The 20,211-nt window shown below is 40.5% G+C and overlaps 1 protein-coding gene across 1 annotated transcript; it reads left to right on the top strand.

The window, feature by feature from the left end:
• Positions 1,006-7,600, top strand: LOC109218929 (spermatogenesis-associated protein 20-like). The gene is made up of 15 exons (XM_019383345.1): positions 1,006-1,430; positions 1,652-1,724; positions 2,057-2,078; positions 2,154-2,232; positions 2,318-2,350; positions 2,678-2,826; positions 2,958-3,114; positions 3,899-4,139; positions 4,223-4,464; positions 5,402-5,665; positions 5,740-5,850; positions 6,207-6,431; positions 6,499-6,702; positions 6,788-6,964; positions 7,051-7,600. Exons 1-15 carry the CDS (start codon positions 1,089-1,091, stop codon positions 7,234-7,236), a joined length of 2,505 nt encoding a protein of 834 aa, XP_019238890.1. The 5' UTR covers positions 1,006-1,088; the 3' UTR covers positions 7,237-7,600.

Genomic DNA, 20,211 nt, shown 5'->3' with positions numbered 1-20,211 from the left:
TTAAAAGTAGGGGTTTCTACAGGTGGGTCGGGCGGGGCATCAGTTGGGTTATTAGCAGGACTAGTAGGTGTATCATCTAAATCCGGTTGGGTTTCATCTGCATCATCCTTTTCCTCATCATTTTCAAAGATAGTTTCATTAGGATAAAGAGCATTCATAACTTCTTCATTTAATTGTTGACCTGGCGCAACATCATGGCAAAATTCACTATCGGAAAATTGAAAACAAGGGTTATCACTATCAAGACTAATAGGTAGAGGAGGACGGGTGACAGGTCTGGGTCGGGGAGCCGGGGGAAGGGTAGTAGCTTGGCGACTAGATTCACCAATTTTAGATTTTCCCTTACCACCAAATATTTTTTTCAAAGAAAAGACCATATTAATTATAATTATACAAACTAAAACAAACAAAACTATATTCTTAAAACTTAAGAGTTGGAACGAGTTTACCGAATTGACGAACAACTTCTTGAAAATTGAAAATCGTTGAAGACTTGAATACTTCAATTCACCAACTTCACAATTTTTCACGAAATTGCAATAATAAAGTAAGCAATTATAGAAGAAAATTAGATATAGATTGAGAGAGATTGATGAATTTGTAAGTAAAAATGAAAGAATGAGGGGTATTTATAGTTGAGAATTCGGAAAAAGTGTAATTATATAAAGTTTGGGGGCTAAATGACTATTTTTTAAACTCCCAAACGGTTAGAATTTGATGGCCAACGGCTAGATTTTAAAAATCTGACCGTTGGTCATTTAAAAAAAAAAATTTAAAAAATAGCCGTTGAGGCCCGTTTGGCCCGGTTGAACCGGCCCAGGCCCGCCTGCCGGTCCCGAGCTTAGTGATCCCGGGCTCGTGGGCTATTTGGGTAGAACCGGCCCGCTACGGGCTTAATGCACCATTTGAAACCGGCCCACTGAGACTGGCCCGTTTGGCCCGCGGTCCCGGGCCGGTTCCGGGCTGGGCCCGGCCCACAGTACACTCTTACCGTTTAGCCGCAGTTTTGTTCTGGAACGGCCACGTGTTAAACTGGCAGGTCAATCATCTGTAGCAGTGAACCAAAGCACTCTCCCTCAATCTTTCAAATGGCATGGAGGTTCGCATTCGCACCACCTCTTCAACCTTCTCTCCTCACTATAAAATTCAACCCCCCAAACTCCTTTTCCATTTTTGGCAAATCTCTCAAATCTTCTATGCTCGAGAGACTCCTCATTTCTTCCTCATCTCGCTACTGCTTCTCCAAAAAACCCATCAAATTCCACTTGCTTAATACTACTCCCTTTTTTCGTCGGCACATTCACTCTCTGAGTGTTCTTGCCATGGCTGAACAGTCATCATCCAGCAGTTCTTCCCAGGCGGCCCATAAGCATAACAATCGTCTTACCTCTGAACATAGTCCTTATCTTCTTCAGCACGCCCATAATCCGGTATTCAATATTACTACTATACTACTTTTTAAATTTCGAGGACTAATAAAAATTGTCGAATCCCCAAATTGATTTTGGGATTTTGGATTGAGGTGTAGTTGATAGTGAGAGTCTGGGGGCTGTTTGATGGAATGTTTAATTTTGTTATTAAACTAAAGGAAGGGAAATTTTATGCCTTCTATTCTCTGCACTAACTTTGTTACTTTGTTCTTGATGGGAAGGTTGATTGGTATCCATGGGGTGAGGAGGCCTTTGCTGAAGCTCGCAAAAGAGATGTCCCTATCTTTTTGTCAAGTCAGTAACTTTTTGTGATTCATTATATTACTCACTATTCCTGCATACTTTCCTTTATAGTCTGATCCATAGTTTGTCCCAAACAAAATGTCACCTTCCAAATGTCACCTATTTTAGACCATAAGTCTGAAAGTCCTTTTTTAAAGACTCCGCGCACATAAATTGATATGGATGGAGCTTTGTGATTTTTGCAGTACCCCCTTTCAGTCTTTTTTTTTTTTCTTTCTTATTCCAAATGATTCAATTATGATTTTCTAAAAGCTAATATTGAAATCTTTTCATGCTGTATTTTGGTCATGGATTGGATGGTGCTTGCCATGTCACGTTTGAAGTTGGTTACAGCACGTGTCATTGGTAAGTTTTTGTTTTTTTACATGGAGTGTCTAGAAATTAATATAGTGGAAGACTAATGCTTTATTAATTAATAAGGTGTCATGTCATGGAAGTTGAATCTTTTGAAGATGAAGAGGTGGCCAAGTTGCTAAACGATTGGTTCGTTAGCATCAAGGTGAGACGCGTGAGCTACATTTAGCTAGTTGTCTATAATCTTCAAACTAATAAACATTTCGTTACCTTTACTTGTATGTGTACAGGTTGATAGAGAAGAGCGTCCAGATGTTGACAAGGTAAAAACTCTCATTGAATTATGCTCTGGTTGATCGCCTTTCTAGTTGATTCCACTGGATTAGATTTGTTCCATTCAACTTGCGTTGCTATTTTGACGTATGCTGTTGTATTTTGGTTTATTGGATACGCTCAGTGTTGCTCTTGGTATGGAATCTTGTTCTTTGCAAATAAGTTGCTGTCATCACTTTCTTGCCTTTGGTTATGTGATGAACAAAGTACACACTGAATTTAGTTGACTAATATTAGTTTCTTAATGATTGTTTGATTTGTAATGTCCAAAGGTGATGCTATCCGCAATGAGTAGCCTAACTTTGTTATATTCTCAGGTGTACATGACATATGTGCAAGCTTTATATGGTGGTGGCGGTTGGCCACTAAGCGTCTTTCTTTCACCTGATTTGAAGCCCTTGATGGGTGGGACTTATTTTCCTCCTGAAGACAAATATGGAAGGCCAGGATTTAAAACTATACTTAGGTGTGCACATTCTCTACTTTCAGATTAAGCTGTTCAACATGAACTTCTGCTGCACTTTAAATATGCGTGGAATTCCTTTTTGAGCTCAAAGTTCTGAGTATTTCGTGTATGCTTCCGTCTTTCTTGCTTAGGAAAGTGAAGGAAGCGTGGAACAGCAAGAGAGATATGCTTGTCCAGAGTGGGGCCTTTGCAATAGAACAATTATCGGAGGCAATGGTGGCAGTTGCTATATCAAATAAACTTTCAGATGAGGTTCCGCAAATCGCACTGCGTAAATGTGCTGATCATGTAAGATTTTCCGTAAATACGTGAGTTGTCTTTTGTATGTGCTGGCAACCTGTCTGTTTGGAGTTACTTACAAGAAAAGCCACATTTGATGCTTGAGAGAGACCTATTGCATCCTCCTGTCTCTTCTTTACTGCTGCTATTCAAAGTACTTCAGAATTCGTCAGCTTCTCATGATAGATATTGCCCCTTTTTCTCGATGGTAATTGGCCATGAGAAAAGGAGCAATATATTTCATGAGAAGCTGACCCGCAAACCTCAGGGTGCTAAGTCTCTGTCTGACTTCATAATTTGACATCTTTGCTTGTTCATCTGAATGCTACTCTTAAGGATTAATTATCTGTGAATGATGATGGTCTAACATCCACATGTTCCCTGCATATTCTGCAGCTAGCAGAAAGCTATGATTCAAATTGAGTTGTCTTTTGTATGTGCTGGCAGCCTGTCTGTTTGGAGTTGCTTACAAGAAAAGCCACATTTGATGCTTGAGAGAGACCTATTGCATCCTCCTGTCTCTTCTTTACTGTTGCTATTCAAAGTACTTCAGAATTCGTCAGCTTCTCATGATAGATATTGCCCCTTTTTCTCTATGGTAATTGGCCATGAGAAAAGGGGCAATATATTTCATGAGAAGCTGACCCGTAAACCTCAGGGTGCTAAGTCTCTGTCTGACTTCATAATTTGACATCTTTGCTTGTTCATCTGAATGCTACTCTTAAGGATTAATTATCTGTGAGTTGTTAATGATGATGGTCTAACATCCACATGTCCCCTGCATATTCTGCAGCTAGCAGAAAGCTATGATTCAAATTATGGTGGTTTTGGTTCTGCACCCAAATTTCCACGGCCAGTTGAGATGCAATTGATGCTTTACAGCTCAAAGAGGTCTAGGGAGACTGGAAAATCAGATGAATCCAAGAATGCTCTAAAAATGGTCTTGTTCACTTTAGAATGCATGGCGAGGGGTGGTATCCGTGATCATGTTGGAGGTGGTTTTCACAGATACAGTGTGGATGAATGTTGGCATGGTGAGGTAAATTATTATGCATGTATTGTGATATTTAATTTTAATTCTCGTTCAATTGATGTGTTCTTTTCCTGCTTCTTGCAGTTCCACATTTCGAGAAAATGTTATATGATCAGGGTCAACTTGTTAATGTCTATCTCGATGCTTTTTGTATCACAAAGGATGTGTTTTATTCAAGCTTGTCTCGTGATATCCTTGACTACTTGAGGAGGGATATGACTGGTTCAAATGGTGAAATATTTTCGGCTGAAGATGCTGATAGTAATGAATCTGAAGGTGCATCACGGAAAAAGGAGGGTGCTTTCTATGTCTGGACTAGCACCGAGGTACTTATCACTGTTGTTTTTACTGTCAAATGTTTGAATTAGTATCATTTCTGTTTTGTTGTTTGAAGTTCGAGTTCCAGACATGTATGAATCAGCAATTGCTGGCTAACATCTTCTCAACAATATATATGGAATGGATATGCGCCAGATGTTGTTGGCATAGGCCTCCAGCTTATATTGTGTCTTGATATTTGCCCCACACCATGTTTATTTAATGTTGCAAATCTTTATAGTTTGGATAAAGCTCAGATATGCTTTTGGCAAATGACAGTATTTTGATATGGTATAGCAATTTTGAGGTCAGCTTGGCTCATAAAAGTGGAACATTGAATTGTAACTTAAAATCTGAGTTGCTCAATAAATTAGATTTCATCAAATAAGTGGAACTAATCAGTATCCTATTTGTGCATCATGGTTAGATTATTCACGGGAAGTGTCTGAAATAAAGTGGCATGGAGGATCAACAGCCCAGCCTACTTGTAAGTTGAAGATTGGACACATCAAATTTTTATGCCAATCTCAACTAAATCCAAATTTTGCGGATCCTTTTCTTTAACCAAATTTCAAATTAGGTAATCCCACCAAGTAGCTCTTCTGGCCAAATAGTTTGCATAAGTGCTGTTTATTCTCAGCTGCAGTTGTGGAAGGCATCATCAACTTCAAAAACAGTCCAGTCGTCAAGCATGTTAGAACTATTGGATCAATGCTTAGCCCAATCCACATATAGGAAGCCAGTTTTAACAACATTGTAGCCTTGTAAGACATGATTCCATGCATTTCTGGTTAGTAAAAAAAAGGAGGAAAACATTTTTTTTTCAAAAAAATAAGGATAAAAAGAGGAAAACAGAAAATACATACCGCGAAAACTACTTGTGTGACACTATTTTCTGCCTAGCATTGAGCTTGAGTGCATTGACTTGGTTCCATCTTTCTGAAGGTTGACAACATTGTTGGCGAGCACGCAACGCTTGTCAAGGATCATTACTATGTAAAACCCTCAGGTAATTGTGATCTTTCAAGGAGGAGTGATCCACATAATGAATTCAAGGACAAAAACGTGCTAATAGAAAGAAGTAGTACCTCTGCAATGGCATCAAAACATGCTTTGCCTGTCGAGGAGTATCTTGATATCCTGGGGAATGCTCGCCGGAAACTTTTTGATGTGAGGTCGAAACGCCCCCGACCGCATCTGGATGATAAGGTATATTTTCTGTCGCCAATGTGTTTATTTATTTCTTCATTATGTTTAGTGTGATGAGTGATCTATTGTTATAGGTTATTGTATCATGGAATGGACTAGTGATTTCATCTCTCGCCAGGGCGTCAAAAATCCTCAAGGGAGAACCTGAGGGAACAAGATTCTACTTTCCTGTGGCAGGCACGAATGTAAGATTTCAGAGCCATCTTTGACTTTCAGAGATGGATTAGTAGTCTCATAAATGCATGACAATTGTACTGTCAGTAGACATGCTGAATCCTAGAGTGGTGGTAGTAAAAATTTTGTTAAGCAGTTGATATTTCAGTATGTTTATTGAAATGTAGATACTCATTGTCCTCCAATGCTGTATGTCTCTGAACCGTGATCATTGGTGCATCACTGGCTTGATACCCATGTTTACTCCTTAGCTTGTGTTTGTTTTAAACTTTCATTATTGCAAAGCATTTTGACACGTCTGATAAGGTACTGGTGGTGGGGTTGCCTTCTCGGTTGACTCGTTATTGTTTTTCCTTGTCATATTCAGCCCAAGGAGTACATGGATGTTGCTGAGAAAGCAGCATATTTTATCAGGAAATACCTTTATAATCAACAGACGCGTAGGCTGCAGCACAGCTTTAGGAATGGTCCTTCCAAAGCACCTGGATTCCTAGATGACTATGCATTTTTAATAGCAGGTCTACTGGATCTTTATGAGTTCGGTGGTTCAGTCTTCTGGTTGGGTTGGGCACTCGAACTTCAAGAGACCCAAGTAAGGAATTTTTTGATCTTTTGGTGAATGGGACAAGTTCTTATTACTGTTAAACTATTTCTTGCAGGACGAGTTATTTCTCGATAAAGCTGGAGGAGGTTACTTCAGCACAACTGGTGAAGATCCTTCTGTTCTTCTCCGTCTGAAAGAAGATCATGATGGAGCAGAGCCTTCAGGGAATTCTGTTTCAGTGATTAATCTAGTGAGATTTGCCTCTATGGTTGATGGTGACAAATCCAAACATTACAGAGAGACTGCAGAACATGTTCTGGTTTGCCTTGAACTTTCTGCATCTTATGTTGATTATATTATCCATGTATTGTTGCCAGTAAGTTTGTAACCTTTGCATTTGATAGGCGGTTTTCGAAAAGAGGTTGAAAGATGCAGCTGTTGCTGTGCCACTGATGTGTTGTGCAGCAGACATGTTGGCTTTTCCTTCCAGAAAGCAAGTAGTTGTAGTTGGACAGAAGTCTTCTGAGGAGTTCGAAAACATGGTTGCTGCTGCTCATTCAGCATATGATCCTAACAAGACGGTAAGCACTTTCCTTGCAGGAGCTAACCTTCATATCACATTGTACATTGCTGAATTTTGCTTCTTACTAGTACTGATTCTAATTAGGTTATTCACATCGATCCAACTGATTTGGAAGAGACAAGATTTTGGGAAGAAACTAACGGAAATATTGCTTTGATGGCGAAAAACAATGCTGCTGCGGACAAATTAATTGCCCTGGTTTGTCAAAACTTCGCATGTAGTCCTCCAGTCAGTGACCCGAAATCTCTTGAATCATTGCTCTCGCAGTAAATACTAAAAGCTTTGGTTTAGAGTAGTTCAAGGGTATATACATAGAGCTGTCACCAATAAGGTTCTGCTATGGTGGCTCTGTTGTCTTGCGAACCAAGTGTACTATAGTTCATTAGCTTTGGCTAAGGGTTAGTTCAAAGATATGTGTACATAACAAACCAGATACTGAGATCAGATGTTAGTTTAATGAATGTGCTACAATAGGGTTCTGGTGTGGTGGTTCTTTTTTCATGTTAGTAAACACTTAAGTTGTGTCTAGTACTGCAATATTTTTCCATTGATAGTGCTAGAGAGGAGTATTAAATTTGTAACTTTAGACTTGTTCAAGTAAATATTAATAGTTTATGTCTATTAAATAGTTTTACATTGTGATACCCTATTTTAATCAAATACCTATGAGATTCTAGCATAATGTGTAAGAATTTCATGCTGAAGTTCCAACATAATATGTTGGAAGTTTATATGCATGAGCTCCATAATCCACTATATTATGTTAGAACTTTTCGTGTTTCACCAAGGTGGTGGCTATTTTTAAATGACTTTGCAAACGCTAGCTATTTTTCAGTTGCCAGTCCGCAAATGATTAGCCCGAGCTATTTTCACCAAACAATCTCTAGGTTTACTAGTAGAAGTAAAGCACGGGCTCAACATTGCAATTACATACCTATACACTATTGGAAACTTTATTATCCTCCCTATTCAAGTTTCACTTTAATTATCTTCTATATACAAAATTACCAATTATGTATATTTTTAGGATTTAAGGATAATTAATCAATTCCTACAATCAACGTAACGTACAAATCTCACTCCCCCTACGTTTCTCTCTCCGTATCCCCACTCCCCCCCCCCCCCCACGTTTCTCTCTCCATACCCCCAGCGTATCTTCATTATCTTCTACCATTAACGTCTGTTTTCACTCTTCTTTTAAAAATTCCTCTGCAATTTTAATCTCTTCTTCAAAATCCCTATCTATTTTTACATATTCCAACCCTAAATACTCTACCAAAATTGTGGTTGCTTAAATTTTTGCTTAATTTTCAATGAAGAAGAAAACATTCTCGAAGATTAGCCCTGAAAAAAGCTAAAGTAAGTGATATTCCTACTTTTGATTTGGGTGTTTGCTCACAGGATTCACCCAAAAAAGTTTCAAAATCGGAACATGCAAAAGCAGATACCAAGCCCAGGCTTTCCCCTCGTGAAGCTAGGACAGAAGCTCGAACAAAACAAAAGCACGATAGGGATGTTGGTGAAGCCTCGACGTTTGTTAAATCTGTAAAACGGAAGGGCAAAGAAATTGCTTCCGATGATGATTTTGTCGAAGAAGAAGTTATCACGAAAGTTGAAAAAAAAAAAAGCAGAGTTTCTCTTAATGTTAAACCTTCAAAAAAGAAGAAGGTTCAAAAATCAGCTAAATCTGTACCCCAACAGTCATTGGAGAAGGTACAATTTCAGTAGTTTTAATTTTTTTATGTTTTTTGTAAAGCTAAAAAACTTGTTCTCCTTCTCGTGAACATACATAATTTTGTGTTTTTGTATTTGTAGATATTTTGTCTACATTGTGTAGATTTGTTGTAGGTTAACAAATTTTCTTCGTGTGTTGTCTTCTTGTAGATATTTTGTAGTATAAATGTAGTTATATTATTATCTGGTTTTGAAACAAGTTTATTAACTTGTTGTTTCTTTTGCTACAGAATCGAAAGTTTTTTGCACCACATGATTTTGATTATGGCATCACCAGGTTCCAGACATTATGCAACCCTACTATTCCTGGCCGAATCAAGGATTTACTGTCTGAAAAAGGGTTGAAGCTGTTCAAAAAGACATGTTTTGGGTATTTTCTTTCCTTGCCAAAAATATGTATCCAAAATCAAGCAATTCACCTTCTTATGAAGTATGAATTGAATGAATCTGGTTCCGACTTTTTTACAGTAGAGATAAAGGGTGAGAGGTTGAATTTTGGGTTGAGAGAGTTTGCCCTGATTAGTGGCCTTAGATGTTTTACAGAAGTGACGGACTTTGGTTACACAACTACGTATGACAGTAAAATAATGAGGAGCTATTTCCCGAACAAGGAAAAAGTTGAGAAGTCATACTTGAAACAAATTGCAACCAGCCGTAGTTGGGTCAATGATGAGGATGCAGTCAAGCTGTATATTCTCTATCTCATCGAATTCTTCATATGTCCTTCAAACAAAGAGAATTTAGGTTTAATATATCATTTTAGGTTCTACTTGGTGGGCTCGGGTGTGAACTACGCATGTGGTATCCAATCTTATACACATTTGCTTGAGTACGTTAGGCACAAGATCAACCCTTCTGTAGATTTTTATCTCAATCGAGGTTTTGGACTAGCTATGCAAATATGGTTGTATGAGTGTTGCTCTACGGTCAACGCAGATATAGCTACAAGATTTGCTAATTCGATCCCCCGCATACTGAACTGGACAACTAATAAGGACAAGATATGGTTATCTGCATTGAAAGATAGAATGATCAAACAATCATGGATCAAAGTGAATGTTTTTCACTTCTGCGCACACAATTTAATACAAATTATCTACAAATTAATACATATTATGAGTAGGTCTCTCACATAAGCACCAGAAGAGCTTTCAAGAATGCATTTGCTAGATAAAGTTGAATAGATCCTTCTAAAAGATGAAATAAAGTCCGAGCATCCGACAAATTCTCCATCTCCATTCGGCCATAAGCAGACAATTCGATCTCAACTGACGAACCTGCCGGTCTAGAATAGCTACCGGCTCCTCCTCATAGGACAAGTCCTTGTCCAACTGGACAGTGCTGAAGTCTAACACGTGGATGGATCGCCGTGATACTTCCGAAGCATAGACGCGGTGCACAACTGATAAGCTCGGCGGCAACGCAAGTCTGTAAGCCACCTCTCCCACTCGGCCAAGAATCTCAAAAGGACCAATGAACCTAGGGCTTAGCTTGCCCTTCTTTCCAAATCTCATCACGCCCTTGGGCGACACCCGGAGCAACACTCGCTCCCGACCATGAATGCCACATCACGAACCTTGCGGTCGGCGTAACTCTTCTGCCTGGACTGAGCTGTACGAAGCCTATCCTGAATGATCTTCACCTTATCCAAGGCATCCTGAACTAAATCTGTACCCAACAACCGAGCCTCTCCCGGCTCAAATCACCCAACCGGCGACCGACACCACCTACCATATAATGCCTCATAGAATGCTCGATTGGTAGCTGTTGTTGTAGGCAAACTCTTCTAGTGGCAAGAACTGATCCCAAGAACCTCCAAAATCAATAACATATGCCCTGAGCATATCCTCCAAAATCTGAATAGTACGCTCGGACTGTCCGTCCGTCTGAGGATGAAATGATGTGCTCAACTCGACCCGCGTACCCAACTCACGCTGAACTGCCCTCCAGAAATGTGAGGTAAACTGCGTACCCCGGTCAGAAATGATAGACACGGGCACACCATGAAGACGAACAATCTCCCGGATATAGATCTCAGCCAACCGCTCCGAGGAACCGAAAACTGCCACAGGAATGAAATGCGCTGACTTGGTCAGCCTATCAACAATAACCCATACTGCATCGGACTTTCTCTGAGTCCGTGGGAGTCCAACAACAAAGTCCATAGTGATCCACTCCCACTTCCACTCAGGAATCTCAATCTTCTGAAACAAACCACCAGGTCTCTGATGCTCGCACTTTACCTGCTGACAATTCAAACACCGAGCTACATAGGCAACAATATCCTTCTTCATCCTCCTCCACCAATAATGCTGCCGTAAATCCTGATACATCTTAGAGGCGCCCGGATGGATAGAATACCGGGAACTATGGGCCTCCTCTAGAATAAACTCACGAAGTCCATCCACATTAGGCACACAAATACGACCATGCATCCTCAAGACTCCATCATCTCCAACTGTAACCTGCTTGGCACCTCCGTGCCGCACTGTGTCTCTAAGGACACATAAATGAGGATCATTATACTGCCGATCTCTGATACGCTCAAATAATGAGGAACGAGCGACTCTGCAAGCTAACACGCGGCTGGGCTCAGAAACATCCAACCTCACGAACTGATTGGCGAAAGCCCGAACATCCAAAGCAAGCGGTCTCTCACCGACCGGAATATACGCAAGACTACCCATACTGGCTGACTTTCTACTCAAAGCATCGACCACCACATTGGCCTTCCCCAGATGATATAAGATGGTGATATCATAGTCTTTCAACAGCTCCAACCACCTCATCTGCCTCAAATTTAGTTCCTTCTGCTTGAACAAATACTGCAGACTCTTGTGATCCGTGAAAACCTCACATGACACGCCATACAAATAGTGCCTCCAAATCTTCAGCGCGTGAACAGTGGCTGCTAACTCCAAATCATGAACTGGATAATTCTTCTCATGAATCTTCAACTGTCACGAAGCACAAACAATGACCTTGCCATCTTGCATCAACACTACACCAAGTCCAATACGAGATGCGTCACAATAAACTGTATATAGCCATGAACATGTGGGCAAAACCAACACTGGCACCGTAGTCAAAGCTGTCTTGAGCTTCTGAAAGCTCGCCTCACACTCGTCCTACCACCTGAACTGGGCACCCTTCTGGGTCAACCTGGTTATCGGGGCTGCAATAGATGAAAACCCCTCCACAAACCGACGTTAGTAACCCGCTAAACCCAAGAAACTCCGGATCCCTGTAGCTGATGTGGGTCGAGTCCAGTTCTAGACTGCCTCTATCTTCTTCGGATCCACCTAAATACCCTCTGCTGATACAACGTGGCCCAAGAATGCAACTAAACTCAACCAAAACTCGCACTTCGAAAACTTAGCGTATAACTGACTATCCCTCAGAGTCTGAAGAACGACTCGAAGATGCTGCTCGTGCTCTTCCCGACTGTGGGAATAGATCAAAATATCGTCAATGAAGACAATCACGAAGGAATCCAAATAAGGCCTGAACACTCGGTTCATCAAATCTATTAAAGCTGCTGGGGCATTTGTCAACCCGAATGACATCACCAAGAACTCATAATGCCCGTACCGAGTGCGGAAAGCTGTCTTAGGGACATCGGATGCCCTAATCCTCAACTAATGGTAGCCAGATCTCAAGTCGATCTTAGAAAACACTTGGGCACCCTGAAGCTGGTCAAACAAATCATCGATCCTCGGCAATGGGTACTTATTCTTGATTGTGACCTTGTTCAATAGCCGGTAATATATACACATCCTCATCGATCCGTCCTTCTTTTAACAAACAACACCGGCGCACCCCAAGGCGAGACACTAGGCCTAATAAAGCCCTTATCAAGCAAGTCTTGCAACTACTCCTTCAATTCTTTCAACTCAGGCGGGGCCATACGATACGGCGGAATAGAAATGGGTTGAGTGTCCGGAGGCAAATCAATGCAGAAGTCAATATCCCTGTCGGGTGGCATACCCGGCAGGTCTGAAGGAAATACCTCAGGAAACTCGCGAACTACGGGCACAGAATCCATAGGAGGAACCTCGGCACTAGAATCACGAACATACGCCAAATAGGCCAAACATCCCTTATCAACCATACGCCGAGCCTTCATATATGAGATAACCCTACGGGTAGAATGACCAGGAGTCCCTCTCCACTCTAAACGAGGTAAACCCGGCAAGGCTAAGGTCACAGTCTTGGCATGACAGTCCAAGATAGCGTGGTAAGGTGATAACCAGTCCATCCCCACTATGACATCAAAATCAACCATGTCCAAAAGTAACAAATCTACTCGAGTCTCAAGACCCCCAATCACAACTATACATGAACGATGGACACGATCTACCATAATAGAATTACCCATCGGTGTAGACACATATACAGGAGCACTCAAGGAATCACTAGGCATGACCAGATACGGTGCAAAATAAGACACATAGGAGTATGTAGATCCTGGATCAAATAGAACTGACGCATCTCTACTACAAACCAAAACAGTACATGTGATAACTGCATCGGAGGCCTCGGCCTCAGGCCTGGCTGGAAGAGCATAATGTCAAGGCTGGGCCCCACCACTCTGAACTACATCTCTGGGACGGCCTCCTACTGGTTGGCCTCCACCTCTAGCGGTCTGACCTCCACCTCTAATACCTCTACCTTCACCTCTAGCACATCTACCTCCACCTCTAGCTGGCTGAGCGGACTGTGGGACACTCGGTGCCCGAACCATGGCACAAGAACCCTGGTGCTGAAAGCTGCTCGGGGCTCGAGGGCAAAATCTAGCAATATGCCTCGTGTCGCCATAAGTATAACAAGCCCTCGGCTACTGAGAATGCTGACCCTGACAGCCTGAATAACCACTCTGAAAACTCTGGGGCGGAGGTGCACTGATAGGAGCTGGCGGTGCCCTGTAGGGCAACTGATCAGAATACTACATATGAGAACCACGACCACCTGGAGCACCGTGAGAAGCCTGAAGTGTTGAATGAAACGGCCTGGAAGAATGGCCCCTACCAAAAGAATCTCTGCCTCCAGATAAGGCACTACTGAACCTGGCCGAATGACGAGGCCTCTTGTCGGACCCCTGACCACTCCCCTGTGATAGAACCATCTCAACTCTCCTGGCCACATTGGCCGCATCCTGAAAAGAAATCTCGCTCCCAGTCTCCTTAGCCATCTGCAATCGAATTGGCTGAGCGAGTCCCTCGATGAACCTTCTCACCCTCTCTCTCTCGGTGGGAAGTATAATAAGAGCATGACGGACCAAAGCAATGAATCTGGTCTCGTACTGAGTGACGGTCATAGAACCCTACTGGAGACGCTCAAACTGCCTCCGATAGTCCTCCCTCTGAGTGATAGGAAGAAACTTCTCCAGAAATAGCTGGGAAAACTGATCCCAAGTCAAGGCAGACGACCCAACTGGCCTAGCCAAACAATAATCTATCCACCAAGTCTTGGCGGAACCTGACAGGCAAAAAGCAGCAAAGTCGACCCCATTGGTCTCCACTATCCCCATGTTCCGAAGAACCTCATGACAGCTGTCTAAGTAATCCCGGGGATCCTCTGAAGATGTACCACCATAAGTAGTAGTGAACAGCTTGGTGAACCTATCCAACCTCCACAAAGCATCGGCAGACATAGTTGCTCCCTCACCGGTCTGAGCTACCACACCCGGTTAAACTACTCCAACTGGCTGAGCTGTTGGAGTCTGAAATTGGGGAGTCATCTGCTCCGGAGTGTGGGTAGCGGGAGTCTGTGCTCCTCCCCCAGTCTGATAGAGGGCTGGTGCTACAGGAAGTAAGCCTGCCCGAGTGACACTCTCCATAAGGCCCACTAGACGGACCAGAGCATCCTGGAGTACTGGGGTAGCAATGAACCCCTCTGGGACCTGAGCTGGGCCCACCGGAACTGTCTTGGCCGGAACCTCATCATCAAACTCAACCTGAGGCTCCGCCACTGGTGTTGCTACTCTAGGCTGAGCTCTGCCCCTGCCTCGGCCCCTATCACGGCCTCGTCCTCGCCCTCTTCCCCTCGTAGATGCTGCAGCTGGGGGCTCGGGCTGCTGATCGGCAGATGAAGAAGTGCGTGTTCTCGCCATCTGTGAAAGAACAGAGTAGAAGTTCAATTAGCATTGAGAAACCGAATCGCACGACAGAGAAGAATAGAAGTGAAACTGTTCCTAACTCCGTAGCCTCTAGGGGATAAATATAGACGTCTCTGTACCGATCCCTCAGCAACCTAAGCTTGTCCGTGAATTGTGAGACCTAAGCAACCTAGAGCTCTGATACCAACTTGTCACGACCCGGATTTCCCATCATCGGGAGTCGTGATGGCGTCTACTCATGAAAGCTAGGCAAGCCGAGTATTATAGATTCATTAACCTTTTTGCTTAGCCTTTTTAACAGTTCAATATAACAGGTGATCAACAGCGAAACAATTATAATAAACAGAAATGCGGAAGACGAAAACTAATAGTTTAGCCATATACTAGTGCAGAATCCAACATACAACTCTACCTAGAATTTGGTGTCACAATGTCACAGACTATCTACGAATACTACAAACAGTGGTCTGAATAAATACAAAGCTGTCTCTGAAATACATAAAAGAAACAGAATGGAAAGATAGAAGGAGACGCCAAGGCCTGCGGACGTCTGCAGGACTGCCTCGGGTCTCCGCCACTGGACCAAAGACAACAACCTCGCTGTGGTCCAAAAGCTGCAGCACCGGGATCTGCACACAGTACAGAGTGTAGTGTCAGTACAACCGACCCCATGTGCTGGTAAGTGCCTAGCCTAACCTCGGCGAAGTAGTGACGAGGCTAGGACAAGGCTACCAAATAAACCTGTGCAGTTATATCATATACAGCAAGAAATAATAATAAAAACTAGTAGTTAAAGGTGGAAAGGGGAAACATGCTCGGGGGAAATATCATGTACAAACCGAAATTCAGCAAAGAAACAACGGAACACCAAAATTCAACTATAAGTAAGAATAAGGAAAACAAAGACAAATGCACGGCATCACCTTTCGTGTTTTTACTCTCGTCCTCACCGTAAAGATCAATATAACCGGCACGGCATCACCCTTCGTGCTTTTACCTCACTTAATCATGGCACGGCATTATCCTTCGTGCATTATCACTCATATCGTGGCACGGCATCACCCTTCGTGCTTTTACATTCACAACATCGGCACGACATCACCCTTCGTGCATTAACACTCACTCACCAATATCATGCACGGCATCACCCTTCGTGCTTTTACACTCTTCATTACCCAAGCAACAATCACAAAGCAATACGGGCAAGGGAATCACTAAAATCACAATAGAATCCCGGCAATGGAATAATAGTATATCAATAATATCTCGGCAAGGGAGACAATATCAAAAACCTCTTCTCTTTTCCACAAATTACTTCACAACTCAAATCTCAACTTGAGACAATGCTCTACAATGTTCAATTACCAAGAATACATCCATAAGCCTTGTTCAACATTAGAAATCATCATATTAAGCATGGACAATACAAAACGGAGTCACATCAATCATAGTATAAGACTCACGAGCATGCTTGACACCGACGTATAGATACTCGTCACCACACCTATGCGTCGTACTCAACAATTAACACATAGCAAATAAGACACAACTCCTAATCCCTCAAGCTAAGGTTAGACCAACACTTACCTCAATGCCACGAACACAATTCAAGCCTCAACTACCGTTTTACCTCTTGATTCCACCACCAATTCGCTTGTATCTAGCCACAATTTACTTAACGATATCAATAAATGCTAAATGAGTCAATTCTAATGCATGAAAATAGGTTTTCTAATGATTTCCCCAAAAAGTCAAAATCGACCTCGGGCCCACATGGCCAAAACTCGAGGTTTGAACCAAAACTTGATTACCCATTCGCCCACGAACCCAAATATATAATTTATTTTGAAATCAGACCTCAAATCGAGGTCCAAATCCCCAAAAATTAAAAATCCTAAGTTCTACCAAAAAACACCCAATTCCCCCATGAAAACCCTTGATTTTGAGTTGAAATCATGTAAAAAGATGTTATAGATTGGAGAAAATGAGTTAGAAACGACTTACAATTCATTTGGAGAAGAACTTTTCTTTAGAAAATCGCCCAAGAGAGCTTAGGGCTTGAGAGAGTTTGAAAAATGAAGAAAAATCCGTCTAAGTCCCAATTAACTGGTCGCATATGTCGCAATTGCGAAGCTCGCAAATGCGAACAAGGCTTCACATTTGCGAACCCGGGCATTGTCTGCTAACCTCGCAATTGCGAACAAGTTGTCGCAATTGCGATACTGGCCCTCCTCTGATGACTTCGCATTTGCGAAGGAAGGCTCGCAATTGCGAACACTGGAAGGCCTGGGCTTTCTTCGCAAACGCGATCAAGCCCTCGCAATTGCCAAGCATGTTGGGCTCGCAATTGCGAAGCCTGATCTCGCAATTGCGAGATCAGAGCCTGCAACACAGCTGAACCTGCAACAGCCATCCCTCTAAGTCCAATTTCACTCCGTGGCATATCCAAAACTCACCCGAGCCTCAGGGATCCGAACCAAACATGCACGCAAGTGTAAAAACATCATAGGGACTTGCTCGTGCGATCAAATCATCAAAATAACATCAACAACAATGAATAAATCCTCAAATTCATGAAATCACTCAAGAACATCAAAATTACTATTTTCTCAACTATAGGTCCGTTTTATACCAAACAAATTCCGATTTTTACCAAATTTTACAGATTCAACTTAATTTTTAGACTTGTACCGGGCTCCGGAACCAAGATATGTGCCCGATACCATCAAAAAAATGCATCAATTTACTTCTAAAAACCTTTATATTTTCCAGCAAATAATTTTCTTTAAAAATTTATTTCTCGGGATTGGGACCTCGGAATTCGATTCCGGCCATACGCCCAAGTCCCAAATTTTTATACGGACCCTACGAGCCCGTCGGATCACGGGTCTGGGTCCGTTTACCAAGAATGTTGACCATAGTCAACTTTAATCAATTTTAAAGGCCAAATTTCCTTATTTTACTCAGATTTCACATAAAAGCTTTCCGGAAATGCGCCCGGACTACGCGCGTAAATCGAGGTGAGACAAAAAAAGGTTTTTAAGGCCTCGGAACATAGAATTTACTTTCAAAACAAGTGATGACCTTTTGGGTCATCACAAAAAGACACCTTTAAGTATATTTATAGGATTGGTTACAATAACTTTAGAACTTATTTTAAGTTAATGACAACCACATTTTATAAGCAATTTTATGGTTTCTCTTCCCCAGAAATCAAAGATTAAAATTTCTTCTATTAGGGAAAAACATATTTGCTTACAAATGATTAAAATTTCTTATGTTTAAAAATGATCAAGTGTCATAAAGACTCCACAGAAGCAAAGGCCAAGGGATTTGGGGAAAAGCGAAGCACATATCTCGAGGAGTATCAAAAGTTAATTCTATTATTTTTGTATTTTACTTTCCAACATAGAGTTGGAAGTGTAGTCTGTAGATGTTAAATTTACCATAATAATTTATAAATATAGTTGTTTGTTTCCTTTATTTGGTATGTGTTCAAGAATTTATGAAAGCAAGCATTGCATTAGATGTGCAAAATGACATTACTTTTCTGGCATAAACAATTATCACATCTTGGCAAGGATTTTCCTACGTCTCATTCTATTGTACTGAGAGATAGGAATGGTACGACAATAACAAAAAAGGGGTTATACTTTGCAAAATTCAACATGCATATTAAATGTAATAATAGGTGGCCATGATCTCATAATATTCTGTGTCTTGCATACACATTATGATTAGGAATAACTGAGGTTATTACAGTATATTCACAGTTTAAAATATTTTTGAAATCATGATATGATATTTAAGTTTAAACAAATAAAAAGTTTTGATAAGTTATTGTGAATATTGAGGTCTTCTTGTGAAAAATATAATATATTTTTAAACTGCACACTTGACGACAAAAATGTGAATAATCTAAGTTTGTGATTTCCCTAAACATATGATTATATATATTCATTTATGAGATTATTTACAAGACAAATCGAGATACGTGTTGGTCTCCTATGTAGATGTGTTTTAGCAATCTATGTGAAATATATTGTGATAGTCAATTCTTTAAGGAAATTAGAGAATATAATGAGTTTAAGCCTATTTTTTTCTTTGACAGTACTATATCCTTGGTGTTGCACAAGGTTATTCGTCTGAGTATACTATTATCTCTTTCTCTTTTTCAAGTTCTTAAATCCTTATTTTGTTTAATACATATTATCCGTATTTCTGAAAAGGATACCCTATGGATGATGGATTCATTAATTACTGAACAACTATATAGGGAAGGTTTTTTTGGTAAACGAGTTACTATTTAGTTTAGTTTAATTATTTGTTTACAAAGTTTGGTGTTTCTTTGGAATGAACTTCTAAGTTAGGTGTTTATTTGGAATGAACTTTCAGCGAAAATTATTATTCTTTCTTTGTAGATTTAATATTGTATTTACTGTAAATGTATTTTATGTTTTTTCTAACAATTCACTTGAATTACTCGGTCAAATAATTAGTAATACGTACTTCTACTTTTACTATTTAGAATTATTTTAATATGCTAACTAAAATAATAATAAGTATTGTCCGTGCAAGATGTTAAATTTATTAAGATTGTTTAAAATTATTATTTATTTCAAAGAAGAATGTCAATCATAACATAAAGTAAAGAGTTTATCTTGAACTATCAAAATTATAGAAGTATCTTTGCTTTGTCATCTCAAGAATCGAAGTAGAGTTAGCAAAATTATGTACCTATTAAATGTCAAAAAATGTTGCATATTTGGTAAATATGCTTTATTTCATGTTTGTACCTTATAAAAGCGAATAAGTATAAAAAATACATATATCTGATTAAAAATTATTTCTTTTATAGTTGTAGGTTAAACGATATCAAATTTTCTTGACCTCAACAAACAAGTTACTACATGATAATCCACATTGAATATTTACGTAAACTTGTAGTTTATTCTTTCATGTTTTATTTACTCAAAGCTTTATTTTAATAATATCAGTATTATTTCATAAGACTAAGTATTACATGACTCGGCATACACGTGTAACGCACATGCCGAGAAACTAGTATACCATAAAATAGACAAAAAATAGCAAAAATTAAAAAGACGAAACATCTAAATGTGAGTTTTTCTTGAAATTTTTTCCAAGCACCTTAAATCTAACAATTAGAATTTGCTAAAGGCGAAATACATAAACGACCCCTTTAAGTTGTCCGCAACGACCAAACAAACACCTCAATTGAAACCTGTATCATTTAGACACTTCAAGTGACTGTTAAGTAAATCAAATAGACACCTGAGTGCAACAGACCAGATACGTCAGTTACACTTGCCAATGATGTGTCAAATGAGCCAATCATTGAACGACACGTGCAATTTATAATTAAAACTTAA

Source organism: Nicotiana attenuata, chromosome 1 (genome assembly GCF_001879085.1).
Source record: "Nicotiana attenuata strain UT chromosome 1, NIATTr2, whole genome shotgun sequence".
In the NCBI taxonomy this organism is placed as follows: Eukaryota; Viridiplantae; Streptophyta; class Magnoliopsida; order Solanales; family Solanaceae; genus Nicotiana; species Nicotiana attenuata.
Note: the sequence above shows the minus strand (reverse complement) of the source record. Positions and strands in the feature narration are given on the sequence as shown.

Excerpts from the sequence above, each read along its gene's own strand:
- LOC109218929 (XM_019383345.1), top strand. The coding sequence starts at position 1,089 with ATGGCATGGAGGTTCGCATTCGCACCACCTCTTCAACCTTCTCTCCTC. Across the intron at positions 2,079-2,153 it reads GGTTACAGCACGTGTCATTG|GTGTCATGTCATGGAAGTTG; the intron begins GTAAGTTTTTGT and ends TTAATTAATAAG. Across the intron at positions 3,115-3,898 it reads TGCGTAAATGTGCTGATCAT|CTAGCAGAAAGCTATGATTC; the intron begins GTAAGATTTTCC and ends CATATTCTGCAG.